At 38.5% G+C, this 25,676-nt stretch overlaps 1 protein-coding gene and 1 pseudogene across 4 annotated transcripts in view; one reads left to right on the top strand and one right to left on the bottom strand.

Annotated features, from left to right (window-relative positions):
* L3MBTL4 (L3MBTL histone methyl-lysine binding protein 4) overlaps positions 1-25,676 on the bottom strand; it is a 382,886-nt gene that overhangs the window by 273,310 nt on the left and 83,900 nt on the right. For all 4 annotated transcript variants that reach the window (XM_016120941.2, XM_016120940.2, XM_016120939.2 and 1 more), the window contains 2 exons: positions 9,306-9,385; positions 8,869-8,971 (listed from right to left, as the gene is read on the bottom strand). In XM_016120941.2, coding sequence (XP_015976427.1) covers positions 8,869-8,940 — 72 coding nt within the window. In that variant the 5' untranslated portion in view covers positions 8,941-8,971; positions 9,306-9,385. The remainder of the gene's footprint in view (positions 1-8,868; positions 8,972-9,305; positions 9,386-25,676) is intronic.
* On the top strand, positions 17,154-17,794 carry LOC118609924 (annotated as a pseudogene).

The raw sequence follows: 25,676 nt of genomic DNA, 5'->3' as shown, positions 1-25,676 counted from the left end.
CTAAAAGGGTATGTTATCAAATTTTGGGGATTTTGCCAAGATGGCAAGTGAAAAATGATATGTTTCTATAGTTTTAATTTGCACTTGTTTCATTATAAGGAAGTTGAAGATCACATCATATATTTAAAAGCCACTTGTAGTTTTCTATGAAATATCCATTTACATACTTGGTCCAGTTTTCTACTGGAATGATTACTCATCTTTTGGTCTTAATAAATCAGAAAGATTAGTCCTTTCTCTACAATATGAGATGCATTTTTGATTTTTCCAATTTGTCATTTCTCTTTTTCACTTTTCTTATGGTATTTTTATTATGTAGAGATTTTTATTGTTTCATTTAACAAATGAAACTGTAAAAATTTTCTTTTATGGCTTCCTGATTTGAATAAAGAAAATCCCTCTCTGCTACCAGATTATAAAAACCACAATATTCTTGCCCAGGGAGTCTTACTGGATAGTCTTCCTCCTCCCCATCGGTCTAGGATGTGTGTACTACACACTAAACTCTATGTGTGTTTACTCTCACTTCTAGCTTTTCTTCTCTGCTCCTTTAGTTTACCTGTCTATTCTAGTACCAGTGCCACAGTGTTTTAGTTATCACAGCCTTATGTTTTAATGTGCTTCATAGGCTATTTAGTATTGTACATGCAATAAGATAGTTCTGCTTCTGTGTGAGTTTTAGAGTCAGACAGCAAAGGTTCAAATGCCCACTCTGCCTTACTAGTTCTGTGACATTGGGCAAATGATTTAACTTCTACAGGCCTGAGTTTCCTAATCTGTGTCTTGAAGATAATCATAACTTCCTTACTGGATCATTTTAAGAAGTAGAGATTCACAGGTAAATTCTTATTATAGCATATAACTCATGGGAGACTCTCAATGGTAGCTATTACAGTTCTTTTGCCATATTTCAAATTGCCAAGAATGTATCCAGATTTAAATTTAAGTTGGCCTGCCTGTTTGTATTTACTGCCTGAAGAAAGTTATCTCAAACGACCAAAATTTCTAGTGAAAGAGTTCTGAGGGGAAAGTAAAAAAAAAAAAAAAAAAGAAAAAAAAGAAATCTTAAAACTCTAACTGAATTAAGTATTTTTATAAAATTGGCATTCGAAGCCACTAAATTTGTAGTAATTTGTTATATAATGATACAAAATTAATACATATCTATGTATCCTTTAGGAGTCAGCTCAGGAAGCTTTCTTTGATCCTACTTCCTCCTAACTCCTCCACCCATGCTAAGTTGGGTAGCCTTCTGAAGCCTGGAAATATCTTATATAAATCTCCATTATTGGGCCTACCACATTGCACTACCATCATCTGTTTTATTGGTCTTACCTGCTTTGATGAGTTTACTGAAGACAGTGTCTTAACATCTTTTATTCTCAAAACATACTCTATCCCCAAAACATACAAAAATCTGCTGAATGAAAGCATAAATGCAAAGTTCAAGAACAGTATTTTTCTGCCTGGTAGACTTCACATCCAAAGCTATTCCGGATATCTTTGTGCAATTAATAAGGTAGCAAGCACCCTTATAAAACATACTATAACCCAGTGCTTCTCAAAGTTTAACATGCGTATGAGCTACCTAGGTATCTTGTTAAAATGCAGATCTTAATTCAGTAGGTCTAGAGTGGGGCCTGAGATTGAGTTTCCAATAAGCCCCCAGCTCATGTTACATCTGAAGGTCTGTGGACCACATGATGAGCCACATAGCCACGATGTACCAGGCAGGGGGTGGGTATGGGAAAGCAGTAACCCGACCTTATCTGCCTCTATTCTACTACATGGGGAATGATGAACTGAATCACATCTAATTTTCTATGGTAGTTCTACACCCCAATTTCATCCTTCTTTGCCCATTCAATACATGGGAAATTCACATAATTCAAAATAATGAGTCTCTTCTCATAAAGGTTCTACTGAGAAAACTGACATGGTAACAAGAAACAGTATTCAAGAGTTGATTATGTAAGCACAACAGCTATGGAAGCATTTTTATAATCACTATCATTCAAATATAAGATGAAAGATATAATATGCTGTCTGTCACTCAGTGAATTAGAATGTTTAGTTCACATTTCTTTGTTACTGAAATTCTGCCTAGATAGAAGAAACATATTCCTCATGAAAATAAATTACCTCTCACTTCAGAGTTAAAAACTTCACTTCTTTATGTCCATATGGATCAAGGTTATGGTTATATACACCAAAAATTGTAATTATGTATTTCAGAATAAATTTACATATATCTGATGACATACTGACTTCATATTTTGAACACATTTTCAAATATTATACGGTAGAGGAGGAAAACTGCAGAATTTGGGGTCGGGTGACCTAAGCCAAATCCCAACCCCACCCACAAAGTGCTATGAGAAACTGTGAACATGTGACATATGATCTCTGGACCTGATTTCTCTTGTCTGTAAAACAAAGGAATTGGAATAAATGTTTTCCAATGCTCCTGCTAGCTTTAACGTCCTTTGCTTCTGTCTGAGCTAATCAATTATTTCATAAAAGTAATAAATTCACACTATTAATGAATAGAGAATTCATTTTTAAAGAAGGCAAAAGTTAGTAGTTTTTCTAATCCACTCAAACAGAACACTTAATGAAAGCAATATAAATTGAGAAAAAATGAAACCATTACTATAATTTCTCAGGTTTTGAACTGTAGTTCTGAAAACTGAAAATAAAGATTTGGGGGGGGGGGGAACAGTGCTCTGAAAAATCAGAGATAATGGTTTAAGGAACATAAAATAAGTCTCTGCTATGGTACATTTCCATTCACCAATTTCAAATCTGTCATTTTGAAAAAGAAGAGTATGAGGTGAGAAAATAACCAAAATGATTTCCTGTTCTGCTCCCTCCTTGATGGCCCCGGAGACATCATATACTTTTACTATAAGTTGTAGTGATGTTTTCTAATTAGTTAGTGTCTATATTTCCCTATGAATTCCAAACAAGGAAGCAAAACAAAGGATTTTCACACACTGATTTGTGTTCGGCAGTTTCAGGTCATCATCTTGGAACTGTCAGATAATGCCACCTTCCTTTCCTTCACTGTCAGACCCAGTCCCTAGAACAATGGAGAACTTTGGAGAACCCTGCTGTCCCTCTTCCATAAGAACAGAAGGTGATAGATATCTACGGGTTTCATGAACTATAGAAAACATTGAAATCCTATTTAACAACTCCAGTAGTAAACTACTATTTAAATTTCACCTGCTGTTTCAAGCCCCTTTTGGTCTTTTGGTCTGATGCAATGTGGAATACAAACTGAAGATAAATAAAATCAACTTTTCAGATAAAAATTCAGGAGAGCATTACTTTCTATTGTGCTACTAGAGTTCATATGCAGACAGAGAGAAGGAAATGTTCTCATTTTGTTCGAACACTCAATAATATAACTATAGTCTCTGAATGAAATCTCTCTATAGTATCTATATTAATCATGTTCTTTACCTTCTGTATTTTACAATGCTTTGACATTTGAGGAGCTTTTGGACAGGGGTGGGATTGTTCCTCTCAGGGAGAGCTAATTCCTAGAGAGCAAACAACTTGCCTATGATCATGCATTTGATAAGCAAACCAATCAATCCTAAGTCCATACCCCACTCACTTCTTTTTTATTAGACTTCTGCAGTCCGAGACACTATCTTCCTGCCCTAAGTCACCCCAGGGCCAGGTGCCCAACACACAGAGACAGCCTCTACAGCCTCTACTCAAATTACTCAAACCAGCCAACCCTAAACCTACGTAGCTTGCTTACCCTGTCTCGTCGATTCCATCCTATAAAAAACACAATAAAGGTTTTTGCCTGTGTTTTCCCCTCATGCCTGCTTCCTGACCGAATCCGGCCCCTCCCCATATGGTCCTGCATGGTGTGACGGCCCCCACTTCTTGGGAAATGTGAGTAACAAACAATCTTTTCAATAGTGGTTGTCTCCTGATCTGGTAGCTTCACTCCATCTGAATAAAAACAAAATCCCAGGTATATTTTTAAACAGTATTTGCTAAGACTTATACAAAAAAAAATCTAAAATAGCTTTATAAAACATCTTTATATATTTCCTCCATCTATAAATGAATTCTAGTGACTGATGCAAACTGTTCTCAGTCATGTATGGGGCAACAAAATGGTTTTAAAAAGTTAGTACAACTGAAAAACAAGTAACTAAAATAATCCCACCCCAAACATTGTCTCAACATGTATCTAAGGATATTACAAAATAGATATAATTACACTATGCCCCCAAGTTGAAGGCAACCATGGCCCCTCTTTTTAGAACATCAAATCCAGTGGCTACAATATCAAGTATAACTTCCTCTTCTCTGCCTTCAAGATCCTCTAAGCTCAGCCATCCAGATCCACCCTACTCATCTTACTATCTCTTATGTACTATATCTTAGATATATTAAAATGGAAAGACGCTCATAGATCTTATAATCTAAGACACTTGCTCTATAGACAAAGAAGCTGAGCCCCAACCTGGTGAAGGACTTGTCCTTGGTCAGAGAACTAATTATCACTAATTCCAGAAGACAAAAATCCAAATATTCTGACACCCAGCCCAACTCTCCTTTTACGAAACTACCAAGAGCAACATCTGCTCAGACAAATCATTATAATCTCATCATATATCACCTATATCGTATTTGCTTCCAACTCATACCTTTGCTCATGCTGTTTCCTTGGCCCAGACAATCCCTGCTATGACCCTTCGACTTTCTTATCTCTCAAGGTTAATTGCCTACAGAGTATCCAGATGTTAAAATGCAAATAAGTTGTATTCTCTCATATTACATCTTACCAGGTTAGATTTAAGAGCGATTTGTTACAACAGCATTAAATATGCATTACTTTTATTTATTAAATAAATTAAATAAAGCATTAAGTATGTACATTCTATATACTCTTCATCCTTCAAGGTCAGACACGAGCCCCTAATGATCCCACCTTTCTCTGACAGCTGGATGTACCTTAGAGCACTAATGTGCTTCAGAACATAATTGTATTGCATTATTCAATATGTTAACACTCTTTTATTCGGTGATACACTAAGATCCTTTAGAAAATAATACCTTATATTTCTATTTCTCAAAGCTCATAACTCACTAATTAGTAGATTCATAGATTTGTTAAGCGGTTCAGAGAGAGAAGAAGAATGGTTGCTAATATTTATTTGGTAGAAGATATTTATATACACAATTAAAGACCATATTTTATTCTTGTATGGTCAAATAAAATTTTCTTTTTTATTTGGGAAACTTGCATTTTACGTAGGAAATCTGAAATTTTACAGTATACATATGTTTTGGGGTTTTATGCCCAGAACACCCACATATACACTAAACATCATTGAGATCACCTTGAAAAAGAAGCGTAGTTTCCCCATTATCACTTGCCTATACTTTGCCCATCAATTCTAAAGGAAGTAGGTAGAAAGTCTAGTAAATGGCACCCAAAATGACACTTGTCTTTGTGTTAGATACTGTAAAAAGCATAATAAATTAAAGACTCTAACAGGGCCAGGAACATCGATCTTCAAGGCTGCAGCAGCATTCCAGAGACCAGCAGGTAAATGGAAGTTCACCCACATGGTAGATTTTAGTAAAGATATAAGATGTGTAATAAATCCTAAGGAAAAGTGGCATGCTTAAGGACGCTGTTACAGAAAGTATAAACTGAGGTGACCTCTTTGGAGAACAGTATTAAAGGCTTATCAAAATTTTAAATGCACATATTCTTTAATACAATAATTCTGCTGGTAAGATTTTATCGATCAACTACAAAAGTATATCAAGATATATAAGAATTTTGGTTGTAACATAGCATGTCACAACAAAAAATAAAAATCACCTAAATGTTTATAGTAGGGCACTGTTTAAATAAATCATGGTACAATCACAGAATGAAACGCTATGCACCACTGAAAACAATAACAATATCTGAATCTCTAAGATACACATGCTTAAGTGCAAAAAGGTAAGATAATAGAATAAGAAGTAGAGTGTGATCCCATTTGGGATACATGTATGCAAGTATGTATGTATTATGGATGTATGTATATATGTATAAAGGGCTTGGAGATTTTAACTCCCTTTTGTTTTTGATTTCTATATAGAGCTACCAGAAAGTGTAACAAGTGGTCACACCTTTAGGGAAAAACTTGGGATTTAGCATGTAAGTGGGTACACAGAAAATTTACATTCTTATTTTAATACTACTCTGTACTATTTTAAATATGTGTCTATATAATAGAAGATAAAAATATTTTTAAATTCTGTGAAGATATATGAAAAATATTAGTCTAGGAAGATATTCATTCACAAATATTAAGATCAGCATCTGAAAATTATTAGATTTCTAAGATATTAAATTACTGTCTCAAAAACAGATGTTTAGAAAGCTCACAACTGTTCATTAGTTTGATGTTTTATGTGATTTACCTGTTAATGCTATTTTGCTTGGTTGATTGGAAATGTCACTTATAAAATCAAAGGGTAATGCATAAAATAAAAGATGTTACTGCCATTTTAATCAAAATTCAAGCATGATTTTCATGACTAAACTCAGACAAGATTGAACTCCTTTCTCTCCACAGTGAATGCAGCCACAGGTGAACCTGCTTACTACACTAAGCTATTAAATTCACCTAATAAAAATGGACACTGTAACTGGCAAAGAGCCACAAACTGATAGCGCAATGCAGAATTCACCCTAATTTTCAATTATCCTATGTGAACATCTTTTAAAATAATTGTATGTGCCAAACACCTCAAAACTCAGTTATATGGTCATTTAAAATGTAACTTTCTGACTATTGATCAAAGAAGTTCATCTGCATGAAGATGCTATTAAACACCAGGAACATCATTCGACGGACAGTTTTAGAAACCCAGCTACTCTAGGCACCGCACTGAATACCTATATAAGTGTTGATCCCTTCTGGAGTTTAAAAGAGGGAAAATTCCAATGTGGAATGAGAATAATGGTAAAAAGCTCCCGCATTAAATCAGAAATCAAGCTGGGCTATAGAAGAAAATGGATTTGTGCCAATAAAGAAGAGACAGAAGTTTAAATATTCATGTTGTATGGAAAGATAACCGAATGGCTGAGAAAAAAAAAAACAGTAATAATTTAAAGAGAAATGATACTAAGAAAAGGTAGAATTTATGTTGGATAGAAGAGGTGGTCTTAAATATTAAACTAAAAATAATAAATATGCAATTGCCATTATGGATAGTAACTATATCTTACTATTAGGTAACATATCTTACTATTAGGTTAAGATATGTCTAGCTATTTCTCTAGAACAGTGGTTCTCAAATATGAGCATGTATCAGAATCACTGGGAGGGCTTGGTAAAGAATAAATTGCTGAACCTCATCCCCAGAATATCTGATTCTCTAGGTCTGGAGTGGGGCCCAAGGATTTGCATTTCTAACAAACCCCCTGGTGATACTGATGCTGCTGGTCCAGAGATCACGGCTGGAGAACCAATATCCAAGAATAACTTGGGACACATTAAATACCCTGTCTCCTCGGAGGGCATGACACAGCAAACCAAAAGTGCTGAGAAGAATGGTATCCTCATATAACTTGGGACAGATATAGGCCTTCCCAAGTCTGGTCCAAGCAATCTCTTGGAGAGTAAGCACTCAACTCATGGCATTGGTCTATAAGCTAAAACCAATCTGGACCTCAAGGGAAACTGAACCTCAGCCCCACATTAACAACCCCACCTCCGAGTGAGGCTGATCCTGAGGAAACAGCTCTCTGGCTTGACATAAACTTTTATTTAACATCTTAAAACCAAATATGGACCACATTATCACTTGACATGTCTCATTTAATGCCTGAAGTTCAGCAAACCACTCCTAACCTGGCATTGAACCAAGGAATGTATAACACTGTATCATTTCACCAACTGTAATGTATAAATGTATAACCACAACCCACATGAAGACCCACAAACCCACACTCAATTAAAAATAAGAGCCCATGAGAGGATCACAATGAGAATGCTCTAATGACCCATTAATCCCCAAACTGTCACCACAGAGGTCTCCTGTTCACTTCTGTCCACCTTAAAATTTGTAGGAATACAAAAAGGTGTCATAAAGAAACAGTACAGGTAACTAGAGGCATGATGCACATACCCTCTAGCTGTCACAGTGTCACAATGTGATTAATGCTTAAATAGTAGACTGAGTAAAGCAGATTACCTTCCATAATCCAATCACCCAAGGAAGAGGGAATTTTGCCTCCAGATTGCCTCTGGACTCAAGACTGCACTATTAACTTATTAACCCTTTTCTGGATCTCCAGCCTTTCAACCTGCCCTGTAGGCTTCAGACTTGCCAGCCTCCATAACTTCATGAGTTGATTCATTAAAATAAATTAGTCTCTGTCTCTCTGTCTCTCTCCATCCATCCTTCCCTCCCTATCTCTCTCCATATATACGTATACATATAATTTATCTTTATCAAGTAGAGACAGAAATTTTGAACAGTGATTGTCACTGGACTGTCAAATACTCCTTCTGATTTTGATTCTCTGGAGAACCCTGGCAAATACAATCCTTTCTAGTACACAATCTCTGTCCCTTACTTGGCAATGATCGATTACCCCCATCTTTCTAAAAGAAAAGGTCTCTTTTCATCTTTAAAATGGACATTGCTTTTTAAATGTACCAGACAGTAATGGCACTTATATTCTATACCACTACACATAAAACTCAATCAGAACTAATCAGGTTCAAGTAAGTGAAAAAACACTTCTACTGCAAACTATACAACAGTGGGAATTCCCAGAGTAGGCACAAGCTATGAGGAAGGACCAAAGAACTGACATCTTACCAAGCATCCATCCTGATTCAAATGCTCTCTGGAATTCATACTAAGCTTCCTCTTCCTGTTGGGCTGTTTCATTGCCACTTGAGCACTCCTTAACAGTGTTTTTCTGCAAAATAGTGCCACATAAAAAGTTGAGATGTTTTTGTCCCTTTAGAATTACAAAATCAAATTAAGAAATGTGTTTGATTATACTTATGATTGGTTGCCATAAATACACTGATAAATAAGCTGACATAAAAATTACACTGTTAATTTTATAGCCCCTAGTATAATAATAAATTAATGGTGAAAAGAGGTGTTTTCTATCTTATCTAGAATTTATATTATGCACCAATAAAAGGTATTATCTTTTGGTTTTATCTATCACAAAACTTGTTTTACTTAGCTGATCTAACTAGTTAGGATTCACCATAATCTGCCTGTATAGCTTCTGTACTCACATGGTCTGATTGTCCACAAGTGTCAAAATACGAGTATTCTTGGTAAGAAGTCTTACTCATATAAGGCATAGCACAGCGATCTGGAACAGAAAAAATAAATTTACCTATCCAATTTATCATGACCATTCTATAGTACATTCACAAACAGTAGTAAATATTCTTTGAAAACTTAAATTTGAGTCTTTTGATAGAGCAGGTATTAACCAGTGGTATTACATAAGTACCACTGGAGCTTTAATTCAAAAAGTCATTTACTTTGAATGATTTTAAATACAAACAACATGTAGAATCACATATTCAACTTCTTTCCTGTTATTTCCACCTGAACAAATGACCCTAAATACTATAAACTGAACATATTAACAACTGAGCTCATCATTTCCCCTCTCACTGCCTCTCAGTGCTGCTCTCCTCCTAATTGCACTAATGATACCACTGGCCACCCATTTGCCCATTTCTGCCCTTTACAGTTCTTCAAGCTGTGTACTACACAACAGCACCAGGCCAATAAGCAAATGGAAACTGAAATCTATCTTAGGCTCTGCACCCACACCACTTCTCCTGCCACAATGCTATTATGCCCTCTGGGAAGAAAATGTATCTTTTCCTAATGCAAACAAAGATACCTTTTGGGCTAATGGCAACTCCTAGATCTCTGACCATTATTTCATCCTTTATATCATACTTCACACCAGGCTCTTATGATTTTTAATCTACTAAACATTTCTTAAATTCATCTTCTCCCTCTATTCCTATGAACTCCCTGATCAGCTCCAATGCTGTAGTCCACCCACAGGTCTTGCCCTCCTATGGAACATGACGCACCTGCTACTTCTCAACCCCACATTTTTGCTAGTCCTTCAACCTCATCACACCTTCCCTATTACCTACCCCATCCTTTTTCAACCTCTCTCTTATTCATCCTTTATGGCTCAACTAAAAGAGACTTCACATCCCTGAGAAAAGCCTTCCTTGCTTACATTCAACTCCCAATGGACCAATATGTCTTACTTAAAATAAAATTCATTGTACCTATAGTTATCTTTGCCACAGCATTCAATACTTTATACTATATACATACATACATACATACATACATACATACTTATTTATTTATTTATTTATTTATTTATTTGTAGATATATCTCCCCTCATGAGGCTGTAAGCATCCTGAAGAGAAGGATTGTGAATTACTGATCCTATTGTCCATTGTCTAGATGGTACTTGGCTCACAGCTGACTCTCGATATGTGAACAGCATAAGCACATCTCTGAATTACAAAGAAGCTTCAAAGCCCTGAAATCTAATAGATGTTAGTTCTTGATCCATACATTGCTCCTTTGGCATGCTCTATGACTAGAGTGAGCATAGGTCTCAAACTTAAAAACTCTTTTCCCTTTTTCTTTCATATACAAAAAAAAAACCCTCTTCATATCTATTTGCTTCTAGTCAGATGATATTTATGTCTTTAAGACTTACCTATGAAATTTAATAACACCACATTCATTTTGTAGGATGTAAATACAATTTATCATGCCTGGCTCTCAGTAACACTCTGAACATCTATGCAGATGAGCTTAGACTTGACGCCTTTAGCAAAGTAAGACTGCAGAAGACATAAGCACTGTCAAGGCTGGCATATATTTCACAACTAATAATACCCCATGGCTTATCAACTTGAACTCATTCGGCTACTGAAGATTTTTCTCCTTGCCAGTAGAGTACTCTATCTTGTTAATCCCTGGTAATTATCTCAATAACTCAGGTTTTAGTTATTTTTTTTAAATCCTGAATTTATATTATTAAGCATTGAAAAAAAATAAAAATTTTTTACACTGAGAACTTTCAAAATACAACTTAGTAATAATTGGATTCTCTTTAGATTGGGAAATAATAAAGCAATATCATAAAAGGTACCTAACAGATCGTAAGATTTTGCTGCCAGACAAAAAAGAAATCGAATACAATATTCCATCGAATACAAGTGAGATGGATGATGTGTAGATAGATGAGAGAGAGAGAGAGAGAGAGAGAGAGAGAGAGAGAGAGAGAGAGAGAGAGAGAGAGAACCTGACACATAAAGAGATAGGGAAGTTTTATATAATTCCTTCAAATGTCAATTCACAGGATTTATTCTAACCAACCAAATAAAACACTTCTTCTGATACACATTTAATCTGATATCCTTGCACAGTTATCAAAATATATACATTATTCTGATTCTCCATGATACATGATCTGCTCCCAAGGGGACCCTAAATGTCATGTCAGCCACATGACTCCTTGCTGAGGTTTAAAGAAATTTAAAAATTTGAGAGCCAAGGAAGAATAACAACAGATTCTAAAATATATTATAAAAATATGTCATCTAAGGGAAGTAAAGGTGAATGGCTGCAGGGTAGAGTTGTACCCCAGTATACTTTGGTTTTATAATAATACCTAAGCACTAACTATGAGAGGACATTATTTTAAGTCAGTTTAACTAAAGAACCTTCCAAATACAGTTTATGTTTTTTTTTAAAAAAAAAAAAAGCAGATAAATATTTGTAAATGATTCACATTTCTGCAGAAACTTTGGAAGTAGTGCACTGATTTTCAAATTAATCCTCTTAATTTGATTTCCCTTCATAGTAGAATTTTGTCTTCACATTGCCAAATATTTGTCTTACTGACCTTATAATTAAGGAGACAAATTAAATTGTTATTTAGAAAGCATATAAATAGTTTTGACACTTCAAATTAAAGTAGTCTATAAATAAAAAGAACACACTGTCTTTCTATGGCCATTTGCTAATTGGTAATCCTTTCAAAAACATTTAATGATCACCTATTATCACCAAGACAGTCACAGGTACTCTGAAGAATATAAGAATAATATTAGACATTCTAGAAATAAAGAAAACTACAGTAGCCATATGCCCTGGATAACCTAGGCTAGCTCTGCCTTATGCTTTCCATCCTGGCATAATTATTAATAGCACTGCTTTTCATTCCCCAAAATGTTCCAGAAAAATAAATCATATGCTCACTACATAGATAAGAAACATACATAAATTAACAAGAAATATAATGCATGCCATGAAAGCACAAATAAGTAACTCACACGGTGCTTTCAGGAAGGGGAATATGTCCCCCTGTGGTTAGAAAATGCACAGTGGAGGGACATTTCAGCTGCTCCTAGGATGTTGCATAGAATTTAAAGTGAATTTAGGAGCAAAATATTGAATACAAATATCTAATTATTACACTTATTTCCCACTATTTCAAAGATGTTACCTGCTAAAAGTTACTTATCCAGTTGATACTCAATTTTAATAATACATAGTAGTGGGAGTTTGAATAAATTAATAAATGATTACAATTGAATGTATTTTGACAATTTCTGCATGAATTATTGCTTCTTCTTAATTGCATTGATGCTAATAACTCACATTACCTGAATACTCATATATATCCTGGCATAGCCATGATTCCTCTACATAAAGACTTTCAATTAATACTAATACGTATGACGATGCAACATTTTTTTTTTACTATTATCACCATTTCACAGGTGAGGAAACATTGAAGGGTTAAGTAACCTGCTCAGTGTTACACAACACACAAGTACCAAGATAGTACAATGTGATAGCCCTTCCTTTAAACAGCACTCTATGCTGGAGCTTTTATAACTGTCTTATATATTTAGTTTTATGAGACTTAACCATTCAGGCACACTAGCCAATCTCTTGCCACATCGAAGTAAGAAACTGATACGAAAATTCCTGTGAGAAATCCCTGGCCCTCAGGCACAGCTCATCTCCACAGTTACTTTGTATTCTCACATTACTTGCATCAGAGCAGTCATCTATTTTCATAATTTTTTTTTACTTTTATATTTACTATATATTTTGGAATCTTAACAAATTAACGGCAATCATGTATTAATAATGTACTAACATGTTATACAATGCTTTATGATAGTAGCACAGGAAATCCCAAGATTCAAGGTTCAAAGGCTATCACAAGGAATTGTATGAAACTCAGAATGTTATAAACAGTTACTTGCTAGATACTTCTTCAAATTTGAGTCCTTTCTGTCACCAGTGCAGCTATAATAAAATCAAAAATCAGAAACATATTATTTCCTCCTCCTGACCTTCCTGTCTCTCTTTCTCTCTCCCCCTCCCTCTTTCTCTTCCTCTCTCCAAACAACACACAATTGCAGCAGCAGCACCAAAGATACAGATCCCAGGGACATAAGCACAATATGAGTCTATGTTAAGGCCTACCTGACTTAATTCTTTCTAGAACATTTTATACTCCATTCAAAAGTATCTTGTGGTTAACATAAATAAACATTTTATATCTCTTGATAAGACAGTATCGCTTTAAGATGGCATTGTATATTCTTGTTTCAAAGCATCCTTTTGCTCTAAACAAAAAACAAAGCCATTAAAATATATACAAAATAATTCTGTAAGTCTGCAGCAAGTTAAAAACAAAGTAGCAAGTAAAGCAAAGCCTTGAGTCTATTGGGCTTCAGAGCAAGTAAAAGGTAGAGGAAGTTAGGAGTCCAGGAGCCAACACGAAATGAGTGTTGGAGTCAGGTTTAGCCCTTGAAGCCAAGAGGCAGCAGGAGGCTCCACCAATGGTGAATGGGAGCCAAATGGAACTTTGACTACAAATGCCTGGAGCTGTGGGGTATAGTTAGGAGTCTAAGAAGACAGGAACAGCAAATACTAATTCCTGACCAGGAGGTGGGCCACGAAGAACTAGTGAAGAGGAATTTTCGTTCAAAAGGCTAACCTTATAATCAGCTCTTTGTTCTGCTTCTGTAGATATGAATGTCGCATAGGCAAAAGGGCAGGGTGACCTCAAAATTAAAGACTCATCCTCCCTTTTGCTTGTTTTATCTAAATAACAAATGTAACTACCTGCAACCCACAGCAACTCCTGTGCTCTGTAACCCTGAGGACAAATTAACCAAACAGCCCATGATAATTGTCCAAATGTAACTATACGGATAAGCCCTAAAAAAGCAAAGTTGCATCTGAGCTCAGGGTCCAGATCTTCAGAGCACTAGCTCCTCTGAGACCACTGGCATAATAAACCTGAGTCCTCCAACTCTCCCAGTAGTGTTTGATTTCTCGCCAGTCTGAATTTTGCAACATTTCTGCAACATGAAGAGAAGGCACCCACAAAAAACAAAAACCCAGAAGAAAGTGCACACTCATGAAAGAGAAAACAAAGTCCTCCTACTCAAAATGTGTTGGCAAGTCAACATTCAAAAATGCATAAAGAAATCAAATACTACAAAGACAACCAATAAAATAAGTCTATGGGGGGACTGATGAAATTTAAATTATAAAAGTACTGATTAATATTTTTAAATAAATAAGTATAAGACACTCAAACAGATAAATGAAAGGCAATAAAAGCATCACCAAGAAACTATGAACAATAATACAAGTAAAACAAAGTTGGATATGAAAAAGTTAAAAAACTTTGCAATTTAAAGTGTAGTCAATGAGATAAATAAAACTGATGTAATTTTAGCTAAACAAACCAAAAAAAAATATCAGAATGAGAGGGATTGAAAAGGAATTTTCATTCAAAAGGCTAATGAACTCTCTGTTCTGCTTCTATAAATATGGTTGCTGCATGGGCTGTACTCAAAATTGACTGAAGACTCACCTTCCCTTTGCTTGTTCTGTCTAAGCAACAAATGTAACTGTATCCCCTTGCAACTCCCCGGCTTTGTAGCCCCTTGTAACTGCCAATAGCCCACAGCAATTCCCACCCTTGTAACACAATGTAACTACCTGCAACCATAGCAATTCTCACCACTTTGTACCTGCCTAGATTCAAATTACCCAATCAGGCCATGCCAAAAAAAGTCTATATAAGGAATGTCGCAACTGAGCTCCAGATCTTCAGAGCAGTAGCTCCTCTGGGTCTGCTGGTGAATAAACCAGAGTTCTCCAACTCTCCCAATGCTGCTTGGTTCCTCACCGGTCTGATTTTGGATCTTTTCTGCAGCATTTCTGAAGGCCCCAGAGAGATTCCAACCATGCTGGCCCTTTGAGCCACCAGACTGGCGGCTCGGCTAGGCCAGGGCAGAGGGGCTTTGAGACGAATGAAGAGGCGTGCCAACTGATGAGTATTCTGGGTTCTCTTTCAGACTGGTGCTCCGACTCCCAGGATGGCTGAGCCCTCAACCAGATTCAGAGGAAGGACAGACTAACTCACCAAAAAGGTCCCAAGATCAGCCCCCAGTCAGGTCCCGTGTCCGGATGGAAGAGGAGCTTGATCACCAACTAGTCTTCAATTAGAAGACACTGGTTAAGGTCTTCCCAGTGGGGAAGACATCAGGGTCTCCAAAAGGGGGGAGGAGACATCAGGGTCTCCCCAGTAGGGTAGACATCAGATTAGGGCCTTCCAAAAGGGGGGAGACAATGTTTTAACCTGATGTATGAATGGGTGAATGAATGAGCAACTTGGCTGGTTTGATTGGTCAGGTACAAGTTTGTAACTCCAGGTCTGTGGACCATTAAGGTCCCCTAAGGCTACAGAGTTCATGTGGGCTCATTCTGTGGTAATGTGGTGAATGGTATACAGTCCTGGGTGGCACTGGACTAGTGTCTGATCGTAAGTCACAGAGTTGAGTCCGCTGCAGCAACGTGTCACTCCAGCTCCTTCGGGACACAGTGAGATGAGCATCTGAATGGTCTCTTTGGAGGGGGCACCCACCTTGTTTGTCTTTGTGTCACCGTTGCCAGGTGGAATGTGTTTAGTTAACACGGGACAAAGGGAGCAATCAAGTATCCTCCACAGGTTAAGGGGAGCGACTACTTACTCTCCAGAGGACAGGTTAATGAATAGTGGGAGATTGTATGAAAGAGTGAATGCTGAATGCTTGAAACATGGCCTTGCCAAAAAGCGAGAGTTGAGCCCCAATCTGTGGTTCCGTGGCGAACCTCAGATGGTTTAAGGTGGTGTCACGGGATCTCCGTGAGGGGTCTACTCCAGTGAACTGGGTCAGAAGTTTATACTGATTCGTCAATTCTAAGAGGCACCTGAAAACTCCCTGCAAGGGTGCGGCTGGAGATGGGCAAGCAAGTGACCTCCCCTCCAAAGTTTCCCTGACCCTATCCACCAATCCTCCATGTGGCGTGATTGTTGTCTGTCGTGGGAGGTGTGGAGGGTACACAGGGAAAGCCACAATAGTCAAGAACTTCGAGAAAAGAGATGAAATGGCCCTTTTGACATAGAGGCCCTCTGTCAAATTATTTTCTTAAATTTTAAAGTTTATTTTCCTCCTCTACTAGGGAACTCCTTAAGGCAGCTTTGGGGGAATTTTCCTCTAAGTCAATGGTCATAAATTGTATGTTGAAAAATTTTAAGAAAGGTTTCTCAGAGGATTATGGGGTCAAGCTGACATGCATTCTGTGAGCTTGAATGGCCCGCCTTCGGGGTAGGATGGCCATCAGGAGGGACCCTAGACCTCCCTACTGTGAGAGCTGTGTGCTGGGTAGTGACAAGGACCCCTGGACATCCAGGCTAGTTTCCATACATAGACTCATGGTTGCAAATCACCACTATAGTGCCCTCTTGGGTCAGATCTGTGCAAATAGGCAGGGACAGAGAAAGGTACTTGTGGCCTGACTGACTCGGGGAAAGAACAAGGAGGAGTCAGCAAAAATCATCCACCAAGGTGACCCTGGGGAAGAACCTCTCTTCCCATCGCCATACATCCCAGCGGCTCCGCCAGTCCCCACACAGCCACTCTACCCACAATTGCCAGACAGTCATCCACCATCGGTGCCTTCACCACCCCAACCCACGCCAGAGCCCCGGCCTGATACGATGTCCTCTGCCAGGTTCAAGTTCAACTCCTCACACTGCTCTGCCTGTTATATGAGGCCGATGTCTCACCAGAAGGCGGGGAGACCTGGCTCCAGGGCCAATGCCACGGCATGTTCCTAGTCCGCGACTCCTCCACCTGTCCAGGGGACTATGTGCTGTCTGTGTCTGAGAACTCGTGGGTCTCCCACTACATCATCACCTTGCTGCCCAACTGCCATTTTAAGATTGGGGACCAGGAGTCTGACCACTTGCCAGCCTTGCTATAATTATACAAGATGCACTGCCTGGATACCAGCACCCTGATCGAGCCTGAGCCCAGGTATCCAAGCTCATCGATGGGATCTGTATCAACACCCAATCTATTTATAGCAGAAGAAAAACTGGAATATGTATGGACTCTCTATGATTTTCCTGGAAATGATACTGAAATCCTGCCCTTTAAAAAGAGTGAGATCCTGATGTTAATAGAGAAGCCTGAAGAACAGTGGTGGAGTGCCCAGAACAGGGACGGCCAGACTCAGATGATTCCCATCCCTTATGCTGAAAAGCTTGCGAGATCCTCACCATATGGAAAACATGAAAAGTCTAAATTAGCCACTCTACAACTGACATGCATCAGCCTTCTTCAAGAATACAATTGAAGAAATAAAAAGAAGAGAGTCAGAAAAAGTGGATAAGGTAGTGCTGCAGGAACTGCATGAGAAGCTGGAACTGGCAGACAAGGCACTGGCCTCCAGGCAGCTTCAAGTGGACGAGATGAAGCAGACCATCACCAAGCAGGAGGTGGACCTGGAGACCATAAAGGTCCTTAGGGCATAGATGGAGGTTTACTGTTCAGATTTTCATGCTGAAAGAGCAGCAAGAGAAAAGATTCGGGGAGAAAGGGAGCAACTGGCATTGCAGCTCACCATTTTGCTGAAAGACAATAATGCTTTTGAAGATGGAGACAGGCAGTCCTTGATGGAAATGCAAAGTTGTCATGGGGCAAGAACCAGTCACCCTGACCAGCAGACTCGTCCAAAGAGGAGCTGAGTAACTGGTGGTAACAGCAACAACGGAATATGCCACTTCGCTCTTGCCCCAAATGTGGGGAACTCCTGCCTGACATAGATACAGTACAGATGCACATCATGGACTGCATTGTTTAAGTGTTGACGTTTCACCTTCCCCAACTGTTGGTAAATGTCAGAATTTTTTCCTCCAAGAGCTGTACTTTTGTGTTATTTGTTTTCACTCAAATATTTTGACTCATATTTGTTTCAGGAGAAAGAAAATCAGTATGATCCATGTAGGACATTTTTTGTAGATTTCCATAAACTCTACAGTAGGAAAACTCAATTTAAAATGGGCAAAAGATAATAGGCACCTCACCAAAAAAAAAAAAAAAAAACATACAGATGGCATATAAGCATAGGAAAAGATGCTCAACATCATATTTCATTAGAGAATTGTATTAAAATGAGATACCACAACACAATTATTAAACAACTAAAATGCAAAACAATAATAACACCAATTATTGGTAAGGATGTGGAACAACAAGAACTCTCATTTATTGCTGGTATAAATGCAAATAGTCTTTGGAAGACAGGCGGTTTCTTGCAAAACCTGCTCATGCATATGCTGAACCACAGACCAGACCACAACTCCTCTACCTGCAATTTGGCGAAGTGAATAGGTGCAAAGGGCTTTTCCCCTTTGTGCACGTCAAAATCATTGACCCTCAGAACCCAGATGAAAATGAGTGATTTCTGTCGTCCTGTTTCCTGCTGCTTTATTCTGCCTGTCGGAAAGCATACTGTCTCAGACAAGTTACACTGCATTGCCGACGTCCAGCTTTCTGTAGAATGGCAGTCTCATAAGCATTTGGAATGCACATGGTGGCTGCCTCAACATTTGTATCATAGTCATATTGTCAAAGAGTAGCCGATTTTGTAGTTCTTTTGGATCATAAACTGGAAATACTGATGATGGAAGCACACGAGTGGAGAGGAGCTGACAAGGAAAGCATCTTCTTTCTCATCACTGCCTCTCTTTATTGTACTTGTGACTGATTTTGTCAAATTCATGAGAGAAAGCTTGAGGCCGTGGTCTAATCCAAGGGTGCAAACAATTGGAACTATGCCATTTGAAGACCTAGAAGTGGACTTCACTGAGGTCAAGCCCAGCTGGGGCCACAGATATTTCTGCTTGTGTTAGTTTGCACCTACTCCAGATGGGTTGAAGCTTTTCCTACATGCACTGAATGGGCACGAGAGATAGCCAGGGCCTTATTAAAAGATATTGTTCCAAGATATGGGCTACCCCTTTCTATAGGATCAGACAATGGACCTGCCTTCTTGTCTGAGATAGTTCAGACCCCGTACAAAGCTCTAGGCTCCACACGGCCTACAGGCCACAGAGTTCAGGGAAAGTTGAACACATGGACTGGACCCTCAAAACCACTCTAGCTAAGCTTTGTCAGGAAACGCAGTTACCTTGGATTGATTTGCTTCCTTTGGCTCTACCCTGAACGTGATGCACCATAAGGCTTTCAGGCTCTTCCCCTTTTGAAAGGGGAGACCTCCTTTACAGGAGACCTCCCCCAGTGATAGGGAAGTGGTAGGAGACCCTAGATTAATGGCTGACCTAGAAATGTCTCAACACTTTCAGACCTTAGGGAAAACCCTCTACATCACTCAGGAAACTTTAGAAAGAGCCCCCATTCCTTTAGGGAATTGGGTCCACCCCTTTCAGCCAGGAGATGAAGTATGGGTTAAGAATTGGAAGAAGGAGCTGCTCCAGCCAAGCTGGACAGACCCTCGCACTGTTATATTAGCAACTCCCACTACTATTAAAGTTGCAGGTGTCACCCCATGGATCTACCACGCCCAGGTAAAGAGAGCAGCACCTCCAGAAAAACCAGAGTCTTACACTACAGAGCCTCTTCCTGATCAGCCGCTCCAAATTGTGCTCCGGTGACAGCAGAAATCCACCTGAGATCTTTGGCCCCGCTCTGGCCACCCCCGGAAGCTGGCCAGTCTGCACATGGCAGAAGCTTGAGGATCAACCACCCAGACTGTCCATATGTTCACCACAGTCAGCTCAAACTGGCGGCTCCTGCAGAAACTCCTTTGTGGACGGCACAGATCCCACCAACCCTTGTAAGTTGACCCTGAGGAAGACGACATGCCCTGCTCCAGCCACCAACCGGTAGCTGACCGGTCCACGCACGGCCGAAGCCTGAGGAATCTCACTGTGGGGCTCCTTATAATTGGACTCAAGGGAGGGAGGGAAATTAAATCAGAGAACTGTGTATCCATATCATCAAGAAAGGTCAAAGAATTTTCACTACCTCACTTTTCTATAGCTACTATGAATGCCAGGGAACTCAGAAAGGGACCTGTACCTTTAACCAGACTCAATATTCTGTATGTGACCTAGAAAATAATCAACTTTATGTACATTATAACCCAAATGACTCTCCCACTTAAACAAGGTAGCTTTGGGGGACTGGAGAGAATGCACAGATGAACCCACATTGGCCCAGACTAAAGTAAAAGGAAACCTCAGTAAGATTACCCTAAAGCTTGATGCTTGTGCTGCTGTGGGTGGGAGGAAGGGAGATCCTGCAGATCTCTCAGCTGGGAAAGAAGCTACAGGACAAAAAAAAAAGTATATATTTCATATATATATATATGTATATATATATATGAAAAAAAGCTGGGCCTGTTGCTCACATATCCTATGGGCTACTTAGGAAAAAGATACTAGCACAACCAAGAAAGAGGTGTATTTAAAAAAGAGAGTAACTCTATCAAACTGCACCACACATAAGTGCAATCCATTAGAACCAATCGTAACTAACCCCCTGAACTCCCCTTGGAAGTCTGGATAAATACTAACATTGGCATTGATGGGACAGGGCTAAATCTCTATGTTTAAATTCGTATCAGAGGTCAAGTACTAGACCATCCAGCTCGAGGCTTTCAGGTTTATAAGTCCTTCTACAAGGAAGTAACTGAACCCCAACCTTACCACCACGTTCAGCTAAAACTTCTGCCATTTCCCAAAATGGCTGAAGGAATAGCTCACTCCCTGAATGTCCCTACACACTATGTATGTGGGGGGACTCTGATGGGGGATAGGTGGCCATGGGAAGCTACAAAACTAGTTCCCACCAAGACAATGCCAAATATAATGGCCTCACGCACCTCTAATGATGAATTTTAAGGCACACTATTAGAGGACAATACTGCCTGGCTAGAGGTGGAGGAAATCTCACAAAGTCAGTCAGAAACTTAATTTGCTTTGGCCAACGGTATAATGCCACCTCCAAACAAAGCGTGTGGTGGGGAAACAGGACGAGAGAAATCTGTTGGCCAAAGCTAACTGGAGCCTGGCAGGACCCAGGCAGGGTCCAAGACTGGATAGCCCCACGTGGGCTTTACTGGATTTGTGAAAACAAGGCCACATCTGCCTCCCCAGAAATTGGGAAGGAGCTGTATAATTGGCATGATAAGGCCATCCTTCTTCCTCTTACCTCTGAAAACAGGGGAACTACTTGGTTACCCAGCTCCATAACCCTTACAACGGGTAAAAAGAGAACTTCAAATAGGGAACTGGAAGGATGATGAGTAGCCCCCAGAGCAGATAATCCAATATTCTGGGCCTCTCACTTGGGCAGAATGTAGATTTTGGGGACACCATACCTCCATTTACATGTTAAACCAGATACCTAACTGCAGACAGTCTTAGAAATCATTACCAACGAGACTGGGAGAGCCCTGACCCTCCTTGCATATCAATAGATTCAGATGAGAAATGCCATCTACCAGAACAGGATGGCACTAGACTATCTATTAGCAGCAGCAGGAGGTGTGTGTGGAAAATTCAATCTCACCAACTATTGCCTACAGATAGATGACCAAGGCCAGGCAGTTGAGAATCTTGTTGAAAAAAAATGACAAAAGCTGGCACATGTGCACATGCAATTATGGCACAGATGAAACTCCAATAGCCTTTTGTGGGGGATGATTCTCTACCTTTGGGTCTTTAAGGGGCCTGCATCCTTCTCTCTTACCTGTTTGTTGCCTCTTGTTGTTCAGTCAATTACCTCCCTCACAGAGGCTATAGTAGAGAGAAAGACTGCAGCAAAGATCCTTATGCTGTGGAATTACAGGCCCAGGGAGATCAAGAGGGAGAGCAAGAGGTTGATGCCCTATAAGAATTTAGATGGGCATCAAAAGGGGGTAATGAAGAGGAATTTTCATTCAAAAGGTTAATCAGCTCTATGTTCTGCTTCTGAAAACATGCTTGCTACATGGACTGTACTCAAAATTGACTAAAGACTCACCTTTCCTTTGCTTGTTCTGTCTAAGCAACAAATATAACTATTTGTACCCCCTAGCAACTCCTGAGCTTTGTAGCCCTTTGTCCAGTAGCCCACCCTTGAAACACAATGTAACTACCCACGACCATAGAAACTCCTATCACTTTGTAGCAGCCTGAGTTCAAATTACCCTATCAGGTGGTGCCAAAAAGGTCTATACAAGGAATGTTGCAATTGAGCTCCAGACCCAGATTTTCAGAGCAGGAGCACCTATGAGTCTGCTGGTGAATAAACCTGAATTCTCCAACTCTCTGAATGCTGCTTGGTCTCTCACCAGTCTGATTTTGGATCTTTTCCTCAACAAGATTATATCAGCAATGACCTTACAGAAATTGAAATAATTATAAAGGAAAACTATGAACACAGCATGCCTATACATTAGATAATTTAGATTAAATCCCTAAAAATACACAAAGTGCTGAAACTGACTCAAGAAGAAATAGAAAATCTGAATATACCTATAATAAAGAGATAAAAGAAGCAATTTTAAAACTCCTCAAAAAGAAAACCTAGGCCCAGATGACTTATACCAAATTATCAAAGAATTAATACCTATCCTTCACAAATTCTCCTCTCCCTTTTCCTCCTCAAAAAAAAGAAAAAAATTCCAACTCATTCTATGAGACTAGTATTACCCTGATTCCAAACCAGACAAAGATATCACAAGAATACAGGCTAATAATCTCTCTTATGAATATAGATTTGAAAACATTCAACAAAATACTAGCAAACCAAATCCAACAACATATAAAAAAATTTACATGACCAGGAAAGCAAGGTTAGCATAACTTTAGAAAATGAATTAATGTGTTATGCCATATTAAGAGTTGACAAAACCGCACAATCATATCAAAATAAACATGGAAAAAACCTTTGACAAAAGTTATACCATGTAATAATTTTAGAAAACATTCAACAAAATAGGAATACAAGGAACTTCCTAAATTTGACAAAGAACGTTTATGAAACATTTACAACCAACACCATACTCAGTGATGAAAGACTAAAAGCTTTCCACCTAAGATCACAAACAAGAATTATTTTTTTATTTTTTTAATTTATTTATTTTTATTATGATGACATTGGTTAATGAAATCCAATAAGTTTCAGGTGTATAATTCAACATTAAGGTATATATATATTGCATTGTGTGTTCACCACCCATAGTTAGATTTCTTTCTGTCACCACATTATTTGACCCCTTTTACCCCATCTACGTTTCTCCCATCCTCCTTCCCTCCCAACCTCTGGTAACCACTAGTCTGTTGTCTATGTCCATGAGTCTCTATTTGCTCTGTTTGTTTGTTGCCTTTAGGTTTGTATCCCACATATAAGTGATATCATGTGGTTTTCAACTTTTTCTGTCTTTTTTATTTCACTTAGCAAGAATATCTGCTCTCACTATTTGTATTTAACAAAGTGCTGGAGGTTCCAGTCAGGGCAACTAGGGAAGAAAAAGAAATAAAAGTCATCCAGATGGGAAAGAAGTGAAACTGTCTCCGTTTATGATGACATGATCTAGTACAGTCATGTATCATTTAATGATGGAAATATATTCTGAGAAAAGCATCATTAGGCGATTTTGATATTGCGTGAACATCATAGAGTTCACTTACACAAACCTAGATGGTATAGGCTGCTACACACCTATGCTATATAGTATAGCCTATTACTCTTAAGCTACAAACCTATACAGCACTTACTGAATACTGTAGGCAATTACAGCACAATGGTATTTGTGTAGGTAAACATATCTAAACATAGAAAAGGTACAACAAGAATGCGGCATAAAAAAATGAGTGTGAGAGTGCACGCATGAGCTCCTGCGTGGGCCAGGGGAGCAAGGGGAGGGCGATGGAGGGAGGCATCATTGGAGGGAGAATGATGCCAGCAAGAAGGAGAAAAAAGGAAGAGAAGGAAGAAAGTAACAAAGAGAGAAAGGGAGAGCACAGATTGAAAGACATCCAGAGAGTTAAAACTTGAGAGAAGAAATAATAAAAGGGAGTAGGGCACAGGATTAGCAGGAAGAATAAATAAAGAGAAATGAAGGGAAAGGAAGTAAGTTAGCACATGCAAGTATGTGCACGTGTGTGCAGGGGCAGGCAGGGGCAGGTGGCTGGCAGGTTCTCCGGCTCCCCTCCTTCCAGCTTGCTCCTCTTTCTCCCTCACCAACTCTGTGCACATGAGTAGACAGCAGGCTAAACTTCCTGGTCTATTTAAACCATTCAGAGCTAGCACTCAATTTGACATCATAGTCGAGTCTAACCTTTCCTTTAAAGATTGCAAACAAATTTTTGCTTGTAATTCACTAATCATCTCATTGTTATATGATGCATGACTATAAGTAAAAAGTCCTAAGGAATGAACTAAAAAACTATTAGAATAAATAAGTTTAGGAAAGTTGTAAAATATAAGATCAACATATAAAAATTAGTTGTATTTCTATATAAAAAGCAAATAAGCCACGAACGAATTAAAACAATTCCATTCATAATAAGATCAAAAAGTAAAATAAGTATACATTTAACAAAAAAAAGTGCAAAGACATAAACTGAGAACTACGAAACACTGTAAAAAGAAATTAATGAAGGAATAAATAAATGGAAGGATATTCCTGGTCATGGGTTGGAAAAATTAATTTTAAAATTGAGGCAACATGAACAGATCTAGAGGATATTATGCTAACTGAAATATGTCAGACAAAGACAAATGAAATGGTAATATTCCCCAAATTGACCTATAGATTCAATGCAATCTCTATCAAGATCCCAGCTGGCTTTTTTGCAGAAATTGATAAACTAATCCTAAAATTTGTATGGAAATGCAAGAAACCCAGCTTGACAAAAACAATCATGAAAAACAAAAAGACTCATGCTTCCTGATTTCAAAACCCTATAAAGCAATAGTAATCAAGATAGTATGTTAATGACATAAGGCTATATATACAGACCAACGAAATAGATTTGTGTTCTAGAAATAAACCCATACATCTAAATAGTTCAATAAAGGTATCAAGATAATCTAGTGGGGAAAGAATAATCCTTCCAAAACATGGTGCTATGACAACTAGATGTTCACATGCAAATAAAGTTGGACTCCTACCTCACACCATATACAAATATTAATTTAAAATGGATCACAGATTTATATGT

Source organism: Rousettus aegyptiacus, unplaced genomic scaffold (genome assembly GCF_014176215.1).
Source record: "Rousettus aegyptiacus isolate mRouAeg1 unplaced genomic scaffold, mRouAeg1.p scaffold_m13_p_12, whole genome shotgun sequence".
NCBI lineage: Eukaryota > Metazoa > Chordata > Mammalia > Chiroptera > Pteropodidae > Rousettus > Rousettus aegyptiacus.
The sequence above is the reverse complement of the archived record's forward strand: the minus strand, read 5'-3'. Positions and strand labels throughout refer to the sequence as shown.